Source organism: Sciurus vulgaris (genome assembly GCF_902686455.1).
Source record: "Sciurus vulgaris genome assembly, chromosome: 10".
NCBI classification, from domain to species: domain Eukaryota; kingdom Metazoa; phylum Chordata; class Mammalia; order Rodentia; family Sciuridae; genus Sciurus; species Sciurus vulgaris.
The window spans coordinates 5,852,819-5,872,192 of record NC_136470.1 but is presented as its reverse complement, the minus strand read 5'-3'; the positions used below and the strand labels follow the sequence as shown (position 1 = coordinate 5,872,192).

General features: G+C 38.2%; 1 protein-coding gene across 1 annotated transcript in view; it reads right to left on the bottom strand.

Moving 5' to 3' along the window:
• Positions 1–6,653: 6,653 nt before the first annotated feature.
• Positions 6,654–19,374, bottom strand: part of BRWD1 (bromodomain and WD repeat domain containing 1) — a 113,743-nt gene continuing 101,022 nt past the window's right edge. Inside the window, 6 exon segments of the mRNA XM_079155832.1 lie at positions 6,654–13,742; positions 13,744–14,263; positions 15,178–16,008; positions 16,011–16,058; positions 16,252–16,419; positions 18,903–19,129. Coding sequence (XP_079011958.1) covers positions 13,112–13,742; positions 13,744–14,263; positions 15,178–16,008; positions 16,011–16,058; positions 16,252–16,419; positions 18,903–19,129 — 2,425 coding nt within the window. The 3' untranslated portion in view covers positions 6,654–13,111.

Sequence of the window (19,374 nt, the reverse complement as noted above, 5' to 3'; positions counted from 1 at the left end):
ACGGCGCACGCGCACGTGCGCGCGACCACGCCCCCCACACGGCCCTACGCTTGGCCACGCCCCTTGCGCAGTGTTCCTCCGCCCGGCCCCGACGTCGTACGGCCCCTGATCGTAGCCTCGCCCCCTGTGCCGCCCGCGCGCGCCGACACGCCCCTCCCGCGCCAGTGGCACTATTTGGTGCTCCGCAGGCGGCTGAGTCCCCGCGCGTTTTCCTTCCGCTGCCGAGCCACGCGGGGGGACCGAGACACTGGAGGACTGCAGGCTAGAGGGGCAGGAAGTGAGCCGGGTGGCGGAGCCCACGGACGGCCTCCTGCCAGGCAGGTAACGGTCCCGTCCCTGCAAAGAGCTTCACCGAGAGCGCTGCCCGCAGGCCTTTCCTTCCTCCAGACCCTTCCCCTTCCCCTCCAGTAGGCGCGACGGGGCGGAACGCTGAGCGCTGCTCCGCACCTGGGCGCCCCAGTGGGCGGTGGCGAGGACGGAGGCCCGGGACGGCGGGCAGAAGAAATACAGTGCTTCGCGGTTGTAGAAATGAGACCTTTACTCTGGCTTAGGAATTCACATTTCAAAAGCTGATGATTGTCAAGCCGACCTAAAAAACGTTTTTTTTTATGAGAATGCAAAAATAGTTTTAAAAACTTGGCCACTTGTAAACGTTTTCATTTTAAATAGTCTTTCGCTGTTAAGTATTGAATTGGTTCTTTATTAGCGTGTGCTGGAAGACAAAGCTCACAGAGCACTGTTCCACGCGAGAGAAAAAGGGGGCAACTCGTGGCTGGTCTGTTACTACAAAGAAACGCAACACCGAGCCTGGGTGCAGCCGAGCTGACACGGATGCCACTGCCTGCGTCTCGGAACCTTTTCAGTGAGTGGTCACAGTACAGCGGGGTCAGAGGGAGTCTTTTGAGATTAGCCCAAAATATCCCCAAGTTGCCAGAAACATTTTAAGATGTAGGAAAATAAAAATATCATTTACACAAAATCACTGCAACAATTTTACACATCTGGGGGGAAAAACCTGAACATTTAAAAGTAAACAGACAGACCAAGTTGCTAGCAATAAGCGCTTAGGAAACTGGGTATCGTCTATGAGAGAGAATATACAAGATTACCAATATAACATTTTAAAACATGAAGACTCCTAGGTTAGTTGGATAGTAAAATGAGTGAATTGCAGAATGAAAAGGCTGTTTGGGCATCACTGTCTTAGTCCTTTTGTTAAGTAATTGTCATTTTACAAGTAGAATATTCAGTTTGATTTTTCAGTTACATTATGAAGAAATCTTTTCTGACAGTCTGACTAAAGTTATTGTAGAGTAATGATAATACATTTGGCTATTATTTAAATTCTGCATACATCTCAAAACAGTTTTACAAGAATGTTAAGTTTCAAACAAATGCTTATTTCATGCAGTTACAATAAACTTAGATCAAGCACTTTTAAAAAGGCAAATGTGTGTTTGAATTAAATACTAAACCAGTAAAGGAATTCCATTATGAAAGGATGACCATACCATCTCAGATACTGACAAAAACCAAAGAAGATTACAAACTCAAAACTTACACTGAATTGTTGAAAATTTTACATAATAGTCTTCACTGAGACTTAAATATTTTATTTAGTGGCATTTTTTGAGGATATCCCAAATAAGAAATTTGAAATTAAGTGTAAATTTAGGACTAGGAAATAAGTTTTAGCATTTCATTGAAGATCAAAAGTTAAATCCCATGCACCTAAAAATAGCAGTTTATTAGGAATTCTTCCCTTTCTCGACTATTCTAAATAACAAGATATTGGAGATTGTATTTAAAATTAAAGTATACTACAAAAAGAACAAAGGACACACATTGTAGGTTAGACTACTCTGGCTTACACTAAAAAAACCAAAAGCCTTTTTAAAAACAGACATGCAACCACAAGTTTCTCAAGTAATCTAAACACTTGGTCCATCTGTATAACAACAACAACAACAACAAAAAAAAAAAAAAAAAAAAAAAAAAAGAAGCATTAGTCTTAAGAAGAAATAGAAACGCTTAGGTTTCTATAGTTTACTTTTTCATTTATACATGCAAATCATATACTGATATTCACAGATATTTTTAAATGGGAAAACTTGCTTATGACAATTTTTCCAGTAACATCTTACTAAGTTAAAAAGATCTGACCATACATTCATTTAATCTGATGATCTTAATTTCAACAAATACCTACTAGTAAATGAAGCCCCATTACAAATAAATTATTTGTAATACCATGATCAGATTTTCTTATCCTAGCAAAGGCCACAACGAATAAGCCAGACGTGCTGCCGTAAGTTTCTGATGAGATTGTAATAAATTTTCCCATTGTTCAAGTTTCAACTTCTAAGGTGCTGAAGATAAAGGTGATATTTCACTCTGTAATCTAAAACTATGGACTGCTTTGATCATAAGCTCTACTTTTTGATTAAAACTAAGCCTGCCTCTTAATTTTTGCTGCTACATGAAACAAGGAAAAGTGATATAATCACATTCAGAACTTTCATAGAAAAATATATATTCCCTGAATTAGTCATACCAAGTGGTCATATCATTCAGTATGAATTCCAATGTTTTAAACAAAATAAGACATCAGTGGACTTTCTCTCCCTGCCTATTTCCAACACTACTTCTGAACTCAGCAACACCAGCAGCATTGAATCCCCTGGTCCTTTTGTTTTCAACCTTTGGATGTGAATTTTAGGAATTAGATCTGGTTGAAGTTTTTTCTTCACTCAAATGTCAAATAAGCTCACCGGCACTTTACTTTGAAAATGAGCCCATTTTTTTTTCCAGCTTCAGTAATGACACCATAATCATGGTGGCTTAAATTTTTATACTCAAAAGACCTTAAAATTAGCATCAGGTTGAGATGTTGAAAGTTTTTTTCAATCCTTCCTACATATCGTGTACTTAGCATCTTAAGGACCTTGCTCTCTGTAAAGGAACTGCAATCTTAAAGGCCCACTATCTTTTCTTTCCACCTCTCCAACATCTACTTCCTCCTCAGAACCCCCCTGTATTATGTGTTGTTTAAGAGCTGGCTGGGAGGACACCTCCCTCCCACTCGGACCCACTGAAGTATGGCTTTTAGAAAATTCCTCAGAAGATGCCAGGAAGGGATTAGGGTTGGGGCTTACAGCAGAATGTAACTGCAAGCTTCCGTGAGGCCCCTGCTTGTTTTCAGATACCACTTCTACATTCTCAGTCACTATTGTGCTTTTTCTTTCCAGGATCTGAACCGCCTAAAAAAAATCACTTTGCTATTAATATCTTCTAGCTCTTTTTCACTTTCAGAATTTATGGTTGTATCATCCTCTTTATAAACATTCAGTAATTTTTTCTTAGCCGCAGCAGAAGCATTTCGATGGGGCAGTTTTCTGCTACTCTTCCTAATCCAGACATTTTCTGGTCCTGAAATCGTTTCTTTTAGATTACTCATTATCTTTATTTTATTTGCAGCAACAGTAGCACATCTGCGGGGAACTTTCTCAGGTACCATTTTTGGTTTCAGAGTTTCACTAGGCATTTGCACTGCATCCTCCTGATTATGCATACATGCTGGCATTTTTGTTTTGGGTTCTCTGTCTCTAGGAACAGATTCTGAAAAATGAGTGAAAGTTCATGTAAATGCAAAAATCTTGTAACACAAGATTTTACTACTACATTCCTCAACAACACTCATTCCTAAACAACGAATTTTAAGACTTATATTGCTTAAACAGTTAAAAAGGTAATGCCATTTTGACATGTATAACCATATATTTTCCTTATCTACCATCTGAGTATAACTGTCAACACAATAGCAGACTTTCAAGAGGTTAAAAATACCTTTTAGCATCATAAAGCCACTGACATAAAAACCCTCTTTAAAATCCAGATTTTTAAAATAGAACCATGTGATTTTTTATTTTTGGGTTTTTTTTTGTGTGTGTGTATGCGCGCGTGCGCCATCATTTCTAATCCTCCATTAAACTTTAAAATAATGGAAGTTCTGAAATTATTTTACTAGAACCTAAACAAGAAAAGCCATCAGGATTATATGATAGTGATGCATTTAGCGCTGTCTTCAAGAGCCTTAAAAGGTTTTATTTGCAGATCAGGATTTTCTTTACTCAAAAAATTAAAATTGGTAAATGGTGGATGAAAAACATCTATACACTGATCTTATGTAACTTAAGTGTACAGGCTTTAACCCTAGATTCATTTTTCAAATACTGAAACATTTTTACATAGCTAGAATTAAATCTTATTCAAATATTCTCACCTAGATATGTTCCAGAGGATTATGATAAAGATCCTAAAAATAATTACATATATGTAATTGCTTTAAGGAATGTCCAATGCAGGGTGCTATGAAACCTCACCTGGTGTAAGGGGCAAAAGGCAGGCTTCCTTTTCGAGGAAGTGTTATTTTAAATGAACTTAAACTTGTGAAGGAATTGGCCAAACCCAAAATCTAAGCTCCCTGTAAAGGGAGCCCCTCACTCAGACCACAGGAGTGTTCTGAGGGTGACTGCAGATGGTATCTGCTACTCCACACGTAGCAAAGTGAGGTGGGCTCAAATCTTATTTTTGCCAGTGTCTCAAAGTTGGATTTTTCAGACTAAACAAGTCTAATATTTTCCTAGGGCGGTAATGTTTTTTGGGCATGTCTTTTGTGAATCTGATATTCATTAGCCTCTGAATTTTAGGCCTTATTTGTTGGCAAGCTAGTCAAGTTTCCAGGCTTTGAGCAGTCAAGTAAGGACAGGCTTTAAATCACTAAAATAAAACAATTATCCTACATTCACACAACTTCCGGAAGGCTCTACAATATTCTGTACTACTAAATCCTAGAAAATATGCAGTTTGGTCAGGTAATTTCAAGTAACACTATTATTCTGTAGCAGTGAACTACCACCTACCACCTTCCTAATTTTTCCTGTTACCGAGGCGTTTGTCCCCGAGTCAGCAAGCTGATGAAAAGACCAGTGAATACAGGGGAGACCTGCTTCTCTGAATGGCCACCTTCACACTGCCAGCATTACAAGGAACAGTCCTCTGCCCTCGTAGCGAAAGCCCTTCCATTTCCCTGAAGTCTGTGAAACGGATCTTCCCACTGTGCTTTCTCTGAGACCCCGAAGAGTTCTCCCAAACTGGGCTTGGAGATCCCTCACAGCCACCTTGAGACACATACACTAGTCCCTTCTGCTAATGAAATTAGCAATTCTCATGGTTTTTAAGTGCAATTTTATTTGTAAAGACAGCATGCTCTGTTCAGTGTAAGGCACCAGGCACCTAAGTGCCTTTAACAGGAAGACAACAACATCCATGTCGTCATTCCCTGAAGCAAGCGTGCCCTTCTCACCTCCCCTCGGTGACTCTGCCGGAAAATAAAGCAGTGTTTTCAACCTTCAAGCAACTTTAAATGTCTACATTATGAACTGTTATTCCAGTAAATCAATCCTATGTCCACTGAATCCTTAAACGAGTTAAATGCTAGAATATAAACAGGTAACAAAAGTTTTAGATATATAGGAAACTTAAGGTGAGATGTATACTTTGACAGGATATACTAGTATCACTCGACTACCTGCATCCATTTTTATGTTGACAACTGGTTTATTGATTCATTCCCAACAATATATTCAAATAGTGTAAAACTGTTATAACTAAAAAAATTTTTTTTGGTATCGGGGATTGAACCCAAGGGCACTTAACCACTGACCCACATCCCCAGACGCCACCTCTTTATAAAAAATTCTACCTGAGACAGTCTCCCTGAGTTGCTGAGGCTGGCTTTCAGCCTCCAGAGCCACCGGGATGACAGATGTGCACCACACTCGGCATTGCTTTCTTTTTTGACGTTTGATGTAAAAGTATCTATACCAACAATTTAGGAAACTGATAAATGCTAATTTTAATGTTTATTTCATATTAGAAGGGAAAAATTTAAAGATTGTGCAGGGAAAAACTAAAATCAGTTCTGAAAAAGCACTTCTTAAAGAAAATTTGAAGGGCTGGGGTTGTGGCTTAGCGGTGGAGCCGCTGGCCTGGCATGTGTGAGGCCCGGGGTTCCATCCTCCGCACCACATATAAACACATAAAATGAAAACAACTAAAAAAATGTTTAAAAAACAAAAAGAAAATTTGAACTTGAAATAAAGAATTATGCCCTATGAGTTATACTGCATAAACCAACTCCAGTTTGATGAAGCTATATATCTAAAGTCTGAGATGACAAAAATGGGAATTTCATGAAATAAAAACATGAGGAAGACAGAAGAGTAACCATAGGGGAATTTTTCCCCAAAACATACTTGTGTTGATTTTATAACTGAGAACAAAGTGGTTTACTCGCCTTGAAGAAACTATTTTTAGAAATATATACAGAATAATGTAGGTTAAAGGGAAGTCAGGTCTGTGTTAGGGTACAACCTTAAAGGCTTCTGAGGATGCCGCCTGAACACCCCATTTGTAGCAGTGTCCTCTGCTACGAGGCAGTACAACCCCCAGTCCTGCTGCCCTGTTTCTGTGCCAATCATGTGTCAGGACTGTCTGAGTGTTTGAGGCCTTGCTGCAGGGCCAAATCACAGTAGTACTGTGAATCCACATCTGCAGGACCATCCACGCTTTACCTGGATGCCCCTCTACACGTGTTCTAAGATGGCCCTCTGATGAACGAAAAATTGGATATAGACATGACAGGCTGATTCAAAACATTAACCTCTAGTTCCCACATTTTAAGTGTTTATGTTCCAATTATATTTAATCAGAAATTTTCATAAGCCCAAAGTGAATGTTCAAAGACTAATAAAGAAACGTTAAAAATGTTTTATCTGTTTTGGTTGGGTTACTGGGGACTGAACCCAAGGATGATCAACCACAGAGCCACATCCCCAGGCTATTATTTTACTATTTTGAAACGGTCTCACAAAGTTGCCCAAGATGGACTCAAACTTGGGATCTTTCTGCCCCAGCCTCTCAAGTAGATGGGATTGCAGGTGTACGACACAATGCCCTGCCTGATTCAGCATTTCTAATGGGAGCACGTAAAACAAATGTGAGGGTGAAAAACTGGGGTAACAAAAAAAAAATAAAAAGGTCTGACTCAAAAATTACCTATTTCCAAATAGACTTTTCTACAGTACTGACATTACTGGCTGGTGAATGGTAAACCTTCTAGTTACAATCATGGCTTCCCCAAGCCAGCCTTGAGTCAGAACTGGCTACAAGTGTGTCCTCTTCTTTGCCCTCTACTTGTAAGCAATGAAATGACCCAAATCTCAAAAAACCAGTAACATTTGCAATGACTTCCATCCTTTCCATAATCCAAGTTTCCAAAAGGATTCCATAAATTCAGGTCTTTTTTGAGAACGGCTATGAAAGCAAATGTTTTCAAATAATTTGTTAATGAGGGGTCCACTTTAACACTGCAGTATTAACTTCTACAGTGTGGCAGTGTCAGATCAAAACTCAGAAATAATTCAGTTAACCTGAATTGTTCATTACTAGTTTAGTCACTGTTAGGGTACGATTTACTCAATGAGGGGTAGCTACCACACAACCTTCATCTCTACCCCACCACTACCACCAGATAATTACAGCTCATCACAACGCAGTTTTCTCTTCATACCTCAGAAAACAGTTAACTGGTTAACATTAGTCATGATTCCTGTAAGATTTATGGTGGCTATTGTAATTGTATCAAAATCTTTTAAACTTTACAAAGTATGAGTTCAGGTGCCTTCTATCAGCTTACCTTTTTGGAATATCTCGTATTTCAAACTAAACATAGGAGAAACTATCAAAAGTAAATACTGAGCTGGTCATGGTAATTACACCTGTAATCCCAGTGGCTCAGGAGACTGAGGCAGGAGAATCCCAAGTTCAAAGCCAGCCTCAGAAAAAGTGATGCACTAAGCAAAAAGTGACCCAGTGTCTAAGCACATAAAAGATAGGACTGGGGATGTGGCTCAGTGGTCTAGTGCCCCCCAAATTCAATCCCTGACACCCCCTCCCCCCGCCAAAAAAAAAAAAGTAAGTACTATGTTTTCAGTTGACCTGATTTCCTAAAGAGCAGCAGGGTCGCAAAAATCCCACACCACATTTCTTTCAACATGGCTCCCCTCAAGTTCCCTGGGCTCAAACCTACAATTTGCAGGTGTTTAATCTGCATTAACAAGAAAGCAGCCAAAGGCTGGGAAACAACTCAGGACAAAAGGCAGACGTGAGCTTCCTTCAAGTGACACTGACTACACTACCACAGAACCGCCTAGCTTGGAAAAGATTTAAAAACCAAACTGCTTCTAGGGATGACAGCTACATTTGTTTTACTTTACCATTTTGGTCACTGACTAAAAACTGCTTCAATTACTTTAGAAAGAATTGCTTTAGATGGATTACTTTAGAATGATACCACCTTATGACGGAGTGGAAAAGTGAACGATTTGCTTTTTGACAGGATTTTATAACAATGTGGTTACAATTCTGCAGGTGAACCCAGGCACAGTGGCACACATGTGTAATCCCAGAGCCTTGAGAGGCACAGACAGGAGGAAGCTACGTTCCAGGTCAGCCGGAGCAATTAGCAAGACCCCGTCTCAAAAAAACAAGTAAAAGTTTGAGGGGGTGTGCACTGGAGATGCAGCTCTGGTAAAGCCCCCTGGGTCAATCCTCAGTATAGGGGGCTGGGGGAAAGGATTCTGCAGGTAAACTGAATGAGCTGATGCAGTCCAAGACTGATCCATACTTAGAAAATTAACATCGGCATATTAAAAATCAAAGATCCCTTCAACTTTTAACCACTGATCAGAAAGGGTAATTTCTAAACCAAAGGAAAGACTGCTATAATCCATGATATTAACTCTTCCTTTGGCAGTATGGATTTCCATTTAGAAGTTTTAAAAAATGATAAAACTTACCTTAAAATTAAAAATTAAAGTATGACCAGGAAGTATACTGAAGCACTGGAAAATAAGTTCAATGAACTATGAATAGTCTCGCCATACTTGAGAAAGCAGTCTGTGGTTACTTACATGCTTAAAGACAAAGGCTGCAGATTTGTAGGATCCAAATATTTTGACTCCCCCCACCCCACCATCAAATCCAGAAAAACAATCCTTGAGAAGACACCAATTATAAATCTTGATATTTTGCTACCAGGTTGACAACATATTAGAAAATAGCTTGCAGATTATGAAAGACTGGTAAAAATCTCTCCATTTTGAGAATACCCATGTATCTTTAAGCATTTGGAAAAGCTTTAAATTTCTTAAAATGTAAGAAAAACCAACACAGCCCTCAGAATTACATTCTTTATCCAGTCCTTTCCATTAACACATAGTTTGAGCTACAAGTAGGATTAATATTTACTAATCTAGTTGGATTCTACCTTTGTTCCCAATTGTACCATTTTCTCCCTAGCTTTGACAGTTTATTTGGTTTGGTCCTTATTCTCCAGTACGAGGATAAGAGACAGACTTAAAGGGTTTCTGCTTTATTACTTCCTGGTATCCAGAGCAGAAGTTTAGCAGTGTAATTTAAATAATAATTAACAAGTGAAAATGTCCTTCCACAATGCTACTGTGCTCAATCATACTAGAATAACTAATTTCTATACAAAACAATGATTTGACAAGTATACCAGCTATTAGTGGGAAGTATGGAGCTTGTTATTTGTTATAAAAGGGCAAAGCAAAAAGACCATTTTTCTAGCCATTTTAAAAAGTTACTTGAAAAAAATAGTGGAATAGAAAGGGAAAAAAAAGTTCTGTGTCCCTTCAACAATGCTTTTGCATTCTCCTGATAAACCTAATTTTTTTCAGTTGACACAAATTCAACTTGTACTGACAGAAGATTAAAATTCTTCCAACTTTGTCCAGTGTCAGCAGAATTAAGTTGTGTTCTTATTCTAAAGAGACAATAAAAGGTTGGAAGAGAGCAGGAAGGTTGTGTGCACCCAGCGTCGTCCTGCGTGGCGTGTCACCAGCAAGTCCGGAGGGCTTCATCACGCCTCTGAACGTCGGGACAGTGCTGCCCTAGGACAGTATTTTCACTGGTTTGTTTTATAACCCCTTTTCCCATTTGTGCTTGTAGGTTTTCAAGCTTTTTCCTAAAACTAAGTCTTTCCCTCCATTTTCTTATTAAAAACCATTTCCTTTATAGGTACAACTCTCTTATTTGGAAAATACATTTGTTATATAACTTTTCAGCTTCTGAAAATAACTGATATCATTCTTTCCAAGGATTACTACATTAAACAGAAGATTTAATCAGATTTTTCACTTAAAAAAAAAAAAAAAAAAAAAATAGAACGACCACCCTGGGAATTATCTGAAAACGGGATAAATTTTCCTTTTATTCATAAGTTACTACACATTGTCAACACGCCCTTTTAATGTAAGTAGAATATGGGGGAAAACACCTTTAAACCTCACCTTTAAATGTTTGCAACTTTTTTTTCTTAATATGCCTGGTATAGTTAATCTTTCAACGCAAGTAAAAACCAAATCTCAATACTTCAAAATCCTTTTTTTAAAAAAAATCCATAAATGAATCAAATCATATGACTTTGGACATACACAACCAGGTTTTTTAAGTTATTTTTTCACATATACCATCAAGATACTTCAAGTGCAATAATGGAAAGCTACAGCACTTCTTCCCGGACCAGTTCACATTCTCTCTGTGCCTTTGTCTCTTCCTCAAGAGAAATACAGACCGATCCCTAAACATTAAAGTACATCTGTGCATTAAGTCCCTGCGCATTCTGCATAAAGTAGAAAAAAGTCAAACATATTCTAGTGCTCAATGTAAACATTTTAACTATTATTTATTAATTTTCCTTAAAGGTACTCAGGAGTGTGTATGTTATGTATTTAAAGTTAACCTTAGGAATAGCACCATAACCAAAAACCCCGTAAGAACACTTTTCTCCATAAACCCTTGGATTTACTTCAGAAGTTGAGAAGCCACCATTGTCAACCTCCCTTTTAAAGTCACCAGGTTCATTCTTGCCTTTTCTGTTAAAACAATATACTATTAAACCAAAATACTAAATCTATACCCATGGGTCTAACCATTTTGGACAAAAAGAAAAAATACATTACTTGACCAGCCACTCACTCAGTGATGACCAGTTAATTCCAAGAACGAAAACAGTTCTATTAATGAAGCTGAAACTGTCAATGTGTTGTTTTGCCAAAAGAATTTATGTGTTTATGAATATTTAATATTTATTTATGGATCTTTTGGTACCTTTTTGCAGATGATGGTAAACATGGAGTTATAACCCTGAGAACAGACATAAAACAGAGAGGCTTTGGAAGAGTTTAAATAAATAAATGGATCTAAGGACTATCCCAGTTCTTAAAGTTGGGGATATAAAAGGCATCCCAATAATTCTTTCATGTCTACAAAGACAACTATCCTGACTGTCTCCTGTACACTTAACAGGAGCTCTAAGAAGAAAAGCATCATCCTTTGTGGTGACAGAGTTCTCTAAACCAAATGAAAGGCAGGTATCCACCTGTCTCAGATGTCATGTCCAAAATCATCCTTCCCCTTGCATCAGAGTAGAAAGGAAAAGCACCTCCTAACATGTCAAATGGAATAGACCAACTAAGATGTAGGAACACTTAAGAACATCCTCTAACACTGATACCAGAGTCAGATACTTTTCCTGTCTGCCACCTCAAGGAAACAGGAGAAGAGGGTTAATTTTGTCTAAAACCAAATACAATTAGTGCCAATAAGTAACTTAAAGGTACAATACTGTTAGAGACCTTTTAACTGCTGAAAATGTAAACCACTTCAGGCCCAAGTGCTCTAGGAATGGCCGCCTACACTGTTTGGAGCAGTATAACCTATCAAGTAAAAAGTATTTGGCTCAAAAGTAAGTATACTATGGTATTTGGGATGTGATAGTTTCAACTTTAAATGGATTCAAAGATCATTTCCTCACAAAACATGACAGTTTCTTATATTCAGACTAGAGGTCACTAATAGAGACTTAGTTGCTCCAGAGAAGAACCCACAGGGTGGCACCTGGCAGGAGCCAGCGACAACAGAGCTGGAGAATGGCACTTCTGTTCTCACACAGACACCACCTGCAACTGCACTCTGCAAAACTCAGCACTGAAGTTTTAATGTGATGGGGAGATCTCCATAGAACTTAAATACTCTTTCGGCTCTGTACACTGCTAAAGAACATACTTTCCCTAATTCTAAGGCACACAAACTCCTCTATTTCAGAGTAAGATTATGGAAGAGCAAGATTTTGGTTAAATCCGTTACAATGGAAACCAACAGATCTGGGACAGAAGACAAATTATATAAATTTTGTTAGTGCACAATTTAAAAAAAAAAAAAAAAATACATCAACTATGCTCTGGCCTTAGAGGTTTAAAATATGTACTCAAAACATTAAAAAATAATTTACCAGCACTTTATAAGTTCAAGTTTATAAAATAAAAGTGATTATGCTTTCCTTAAAAAGAAAAAAAAAGGACTCAACAGCATTTAGAAAGAAAACTGGAAACCATTTCAATGAAAAGGACCAAATCTGGTATAATGCATTCTACTCAAGTAGCCAGAGAAAGCGGGGAGGGGAAAGTGGTAGGTACCTTGCCTACTAATCATGGTTATACTTTCCATGATTATAACGTCAGTATGCACATAATAATTATGAAGAATTTGTAAACATAGGTCATGTGAAATTGTTCTATAGGATGGGATAGAAACTACCACCTCTGGACAAATTTCAGAATCTAACTGCATGACACTTGCTACCATGAAAGTAATGCTCATCGGGTTTGGTGACCAGGATGTCTAGTGTTCAACGTCTTTCAGACTCTTGCTATATGTAGTCAAATACTGTCAAAGTAGATCTGCCCCCAGAATGAAGCATATCTTGGCACCTGTGCTGAATGCTGCTACAAAGACCAGCAAGTGCAAACGAAAATAACAGTCATGATTGAGTCACATTCATAACTTTTCATAGAAAAATATAAATATATTCCCTGAATTGTAAGAAAAAAATAATTTCAACAGCCAGCTTTCACCATCGATTCCAGTCCATTTCCTCCTTAAATGAACTGGTTCTCCCTCAAGGTCATAAGGTGCGATCATTGAACTCTAACACATTTTCTAAGCTTTTATCATCATCCCCATCATGGTATCTCACGGTCCTTCTACCCTGATTCCTCGTTTTTATTTTTGAACGTCGAAGAACTCTTTTAGATTTCGCATAGTCCAGATCCTCCCAGTCATTATCATCCACATTTAACCTAGGGCGTTTGCTTTGTCTTTGCCGTCTCACAGTTTTAGATACATTAGTTGTAAAAGCTTTACCTTTTCTAACTACTTTTGCTTTTCCTTTCGTTTTCCTCCTTTTGGTTTTTGTATCACCAGTACAGTCAACATCTGATTCAGTTACAGATCCCAAATCTGAGGATTTGGGACTGGTGTCAGGTCCACATTTTGTACTCCCAGTTGCTTCAGCGGTTTTCACATTTTCCGATTCAGGATGCAGTCTCTTCCTTTTTATTTCTGTCTCTGTTGTTGCTTGTGAATCATGAATCACTTTTGTCTTACTGAAAGGCGCCTTTCCATATGTTCTGAGTCTTCTGCCATTCCACCTGCGTAGCCCATAATTCAATTCCTCTTCAAAGTTATTTTCTGTGGTCATTTTTTGCACAAAAGTTGACTCAGAAGAAAAGTTTCTACTAATCTCACTCCCTGGACGTGGTTTTTGAATCCCCTTCTGAAGACCCTACAGAGGAATTCTTTGTCTTAGAAGGTACGCTTGTGTTGTGATTGTTGATATGTCTGCTGTGCTCTGAATTCCAAATACCTTCAGAGTCTGAGTCCCCATTTAAAGACTGACTACAACTTCCTGCACTCCCTTCTGTGTCAGGCTCAGGTGGCTCACTGCCACAAGCATACTGCTCATTTGGCACTTCACAGTGTACCTCTTCCTCACAGTCGCTCGGTACCTTCCTAGCTGTGGTACAAGCTGGACGGGGAGGCTGTTTCCTTCCCCGTTTGCTTCTGGTGCACACACTTCCTGAACGGACGTCTTCTGCATCACTCCTGAGCCTGACCATACTGGCAGCCGTAGACACACTGCTCCGTGTAATCCTTAGGGAACCTGTTCTAGCTTTGGAGGACTTCTTAATCACCTTTGAGTTGTTCTCCGAGTCACTGGAGCAGACCCTTTTTCTGGAAACTTTTCTGCTTTGCCCATTGTCTTGTGGTGCAGAATCTAAAAATTAAAGAGTATTTGTTTCATCTTTAGTAAGAGTAAACAATTCTAAAGGAATTAAGTGTTCAGTATTTGAAACAAATCCAGAATTCTTAATAACATGGATGTGGGGATGTCAGTGAAAGGGATGGCCCATACATCTTAATACTTTAAAGTGACTTTTTCAGGCTCAGCCCATTCACAAGCACAGCATAGCCCATGCCCTTGAATTTGCAGTATGAACGTGAACATGGGCTCTTTTTTTTTTTTTCCTTTGCAGTACTGGGTGTTGAACCCAGGGTCCTGTGCTTGCAAGGCAAGCATTCTACCAACTGAGCTATAGCCCCAGTCCTAGACTAACTCTTATTACCACTGTACAAGTTTCAATCATAGTACCTTAATCTTAGCTTTAGCTGTCTTCTGATTTTTTACTTTATCAATCCCCATTTTCTAGAGGTATGATCTTTATTCAGCAGTTATTTCACTACTACCAGTTATTATCCATAAAATGAACAATGATAATAGAACCTACCTAATAAAAGATGTTAGTACTAAACATTTTTTAGTTTAATATGAGAAGTTCTTAGGAAAATCTAGTAACTCTTCTCTTAGCTACTATCATTACTATTTACAGTTCAATCAGTCCTACCCCTTTTCTTCCTCCTCTGAGGCGGTCCCTACCATGGATTATACACAGGATAGCTCCTGCTATTCTCAAGGTCTTCTCCAAAATATCCCATCAGCAACAGAAATGGTGATATCGTAACAGGTATGCAACAAACTGTTATGCAAAAGCATAAGACTATAAAGATGAACAGAATGCATGGGGTAGGCAGAAACAGCACAGAGAAGTTTCAAGAGGAAAAATAAGCAAGGTGCGCAACAGGGAAAGAAGACTAATAAATCAGTAAACCAAAACAAACGTTCTCAATTACCATTTGTGACAGTGTTTGGCTTTCCCTCTGTTTGGTCATCATCAGAATCTAAATCAGTTTCAGATACATGATCAGACAAACACTGAGGCACAGCAAGAGATTCACACTTCAAGTTTCCTGAAACTGGACTCATTTCCATTTTGTGACATCTGCCATCTTCTCTATCTTTTTCTTCAGATTCTGAGTCTTCAGAATCACTTAAGATCTTTGCTTTCTTAAAGAAATTCGCATTCTTGCGAAATGCATTGTTTCCTGGTTCAGAGTCTGCTTCTTCTGAGATGCTCTCTGCCTGAAGTTTCTGCCCAGATATTGAAGGGCCAGCAGTTCTATGTCCATCATCTGAATCATGACTTTTAGAATCTTCCTCAGAAGACTCTATTTTAAGAAATTTTGTTTTAGAAGTTCCTGGAATATGGGACTTATAACCATTAGTGTGCCAATTTTTCCGGGCTACCCGCAAATCACTTTCTGACTCTGAATCTCCATTTTCAGAATCATTGACAGTATTCTTGGCAGCATGCGAACTGGATGCTGGTAATGACTGACCTTGATCTTTTAGCTCCTCCTCCTCAATTTCTGACTTGAGGCTCTGATCATCATCAGAATTATGTAGTAACTTTTTTCTAGCTACAGCAGAAGCATTGCGGTGAGGCAGCTTCCGACCAGAGCACATGCTTTCAGAACTAGAATTTTCTTCTGCATCACTCATTAGCTTTATCTTATTAGCAGCCACAGCAGCACACTTCCGTAGGACTTTTCGGTTATTTCCAGCTCTGGCTTTTAGAATTTCACTGGTCTCTAATGAATTGTTATCAGAATCACTCAAATAACTCTCTTTCGAGTGGCTTTTCTGCCACATCCATTTTCTAAATAAACAGGACCTAGAAATAAAACAATAAAATTAGAAAGGATTTCGTATTTGAATATTTTAAGTGACTATTATTTCCATGATTTTCCTTGTTTTTTAGTGCCAAAATTGATCTTTCCGAATTCCAAAAGTCCAATGAACATTTCACAGGTAGATTCATTAAATCAATAATGCAACCACTATGCAGATCTGCTTAAGTCTCTTACCAGATTTTCTTCGAGTAGCTCTATTTCTGGTCACCCTGAGATTGCTGCCTCTGGACAGTCCACTACGCAAGGAGGATTCATGAGCTCTTGAACTCTCTTTGCTTTCCTCTGAACTATTTGAAGCTGAAGAGGATGAAGAGGTAGCTAAAGAATATTCCATTTCACTTTCTAAGAAATATAAAGTGTAAATAATTAATTACATATATTCTCTTTATCTATACACACATAAGCAAACCATTATTCCCTAACTTTACTAAAAATAGTCTCAGAATATATTTTAAGAACATTTCAAAGAGAAGCTAATACAATTTTGATAGCAAAAGCTTTTCTTTGAGGGGCTGGAGTTGTGGCTTAATAGTGGAGCACTTACTTAGCACATGTGGGGCACTGGGTTTGATCCTCAACACCACATAAAAATAAATAAAATAAAGGTATTGTGTCCATTTACGACTAAAAAAAATTTTTTAAAAAGGTTTTCTTTGAAATAGCTCTTAAAAATCAGTATCCAAATCAAGTTTATGTTTCTATTTCAAAGAGATAAAACTATTTTTGTACTATACTAAGAAATTTCTTTAGAAATTTCTTTACACTATTAACAAACTTTAACTTAAAAACTCAATTAGTACATTAGTATAACCAATTCATTTCAGAAAATATCATTTTTTCTAACGACCCTTCCTGACAACATGCCTGCACCATACATGAACTCAGATCCAAAAAGTTGGTTTTTACACGCTAACCACAAGGTAGAGATCAACATAAAGAACTAACTTAAACACCATGGGTAATTCTCACCACCAGTCTACTTCATCAAGTACACGCACCAGTGTGAGCACAAGACAGGAACTCCTAATTTCCTGTTCCTTCTGCCACTCATTTCTTTGATGAAATAAAATTTCATCAATTAGCATAGTTAAAAAACAGTATTTTGGTCCACAGTCAGCCCAACTCTATTTCAGAGAAGAAAGCAAATATCAGAAGGATATCAGACACAAAACTGTGAAACTGCTGTTTGCCCACCTCAAATGCTTCTCCTCATCTCCACCAACAAACCACCTGTCTCCCTATGTCCAGACCCTTGCCTTCTCCAAACTGGTCATCTTCCTGAAACAATTCATCAGGCGACTCCTCACTCACAAGGGACCCAATGAAGTACGGACTGGCAGTCTCTAGAATGTGCATGAATGCCAATATTTAATTCTACTTTCTTCCATTTTCCAAAAGGTAGTCTGTTCATCTGTTCCAAGTGCCTCCTCTTTTCCCTTGATGCTTTCCTCCTAACTGATCCCTGATTGGAAAGTATTCCCTTATTCTTGGTCCCATTCTCAGTTAACCCAGCACACTCTGACTGGACACTATATTCTAAATGTGTTCCTTAAGATACTGTGTAGATCCAACATGGTATATACATCAGCTTGTTTACCTGACCTTCTCCCTGAATATCACTGCCAAATTGGTTAATCCATAGCATTTTACCCCAGCACAATTCCATTCCAAAATTTCATCTGTAGCTGTATTTTTTCAATACCATCAATACCACTTAATGAAATATTGGATGATATAAGATATGCAGAAGGCACTAAATTATAATAGTATCATAAGTCACCAAAATCACTCACCACAGTACAAAAGTACATGAACACCACAGTCTTATTTGTGCACTGTTCTTTTTCCTCTATATTTTTTAATTGGCACATTATAATAATTGTATAATGGTGGGATTTGTTGTTACACATTCATACATGCACACAACAATACAATTTGGCAAATATCATTCCCCAGTATTTCCCCTTTCCTTTTCCTCATTGGTCTCCCTTTGATTTTCATGAGATTCCCACACATACACCTTTCTTTTTCCTTTTTCTCTTTAGTTCCCATATGAGAAAACATCTGACCCTTGACTGAGTTTGTCTTTACACAATGCTATTAAATCACAGGCATCAGCTACAGTTACTGCTACCAAGTGGCAATGGCATAAAGGTTAGAATTTACTAGGTCAGCTTTGAAACTACATAACTATTAACACTATTTTTTAAATTAAAGATACAGAAATGTCTAGTTGGGGGCTTGGTGTGGTGGGTTACACCTGTAATCCCAGCAGCTTGGGAGGCTGAGGCAGGAGGATCATGAGTTCAAAGCTAGCCTCAGCAACTTAGTGTGACCCTGTCTCTAAATAAAACATAAAAAGGGATGAGGATGTGGCTTGGTGGTGAAGTCAAATTTTGAACACGAAGTGTGAATATTCATACTGCAATATTTAAAATTTGGAGGATTCAAATTTGCATAAAATGTTGCTGCACCATTTGCAAAAGCACAGTTCTCATCAAAAATTCTAATTGTGGGCTGGGGTTATGGCTCAGTGGTGGAGCACTCGCCTAGCCTGCATTGAGGCCCTGGGTATGATCCTCAGCACCACATAAAAATTTCTAAAAAAAATAAAGGTATTGTGCCCTCCTACAACTAAAGTAAAAAAAAAAAAAAAAAAAAAAAATCTAATTGTTCCGTTTATCACTTCTGTTTTGACTACTAAACTGTTAAGTATCTTCAGTTTCAAGGACATGCTTTTATTATTTCTTCCTCTAAACCCAGAGTAACTGGCAATGTTACACTGGGTGCTCAGCAGTTGAACAACATGATGTTCTGCATCTTACCAGATAGCACAGAATTGTTTCTTAGAGATACCGGTCTACTTCTTCTCATTCTTTTCGATGATTCTGCTGAATCTGAAGAGTCTCCTGAAGTAAGACCAGAAGAGACACCAGCACTTGCCTTGTGAGCCGCAGAGTAAGCTGCCCTACTTGAGGTAGACTGAGCAGGAGAACCTACCAACTCGGGAATTACTTTTGTCTGAGATTTTAACTGCTTCTGCTTGACATTTCTGGTGAAAGATATAAACAGAAGAAGCAATACTAATAAATCAAAAGGGAAACTGTTCAAAAAAATCTAAATAAAAGTATATTATTTCTTAATCTGAGAATAATTTTATGATCAAAATATTAAAATATTTACTACTAACATCTTATTCTGTCATGAATTATTATTAGTATTTCCTTACTCTAATTCTGACAAGTTGTATTCAAATGAGTAACTGTGAACAAATGATCCAAATAATAGTTATGTAAT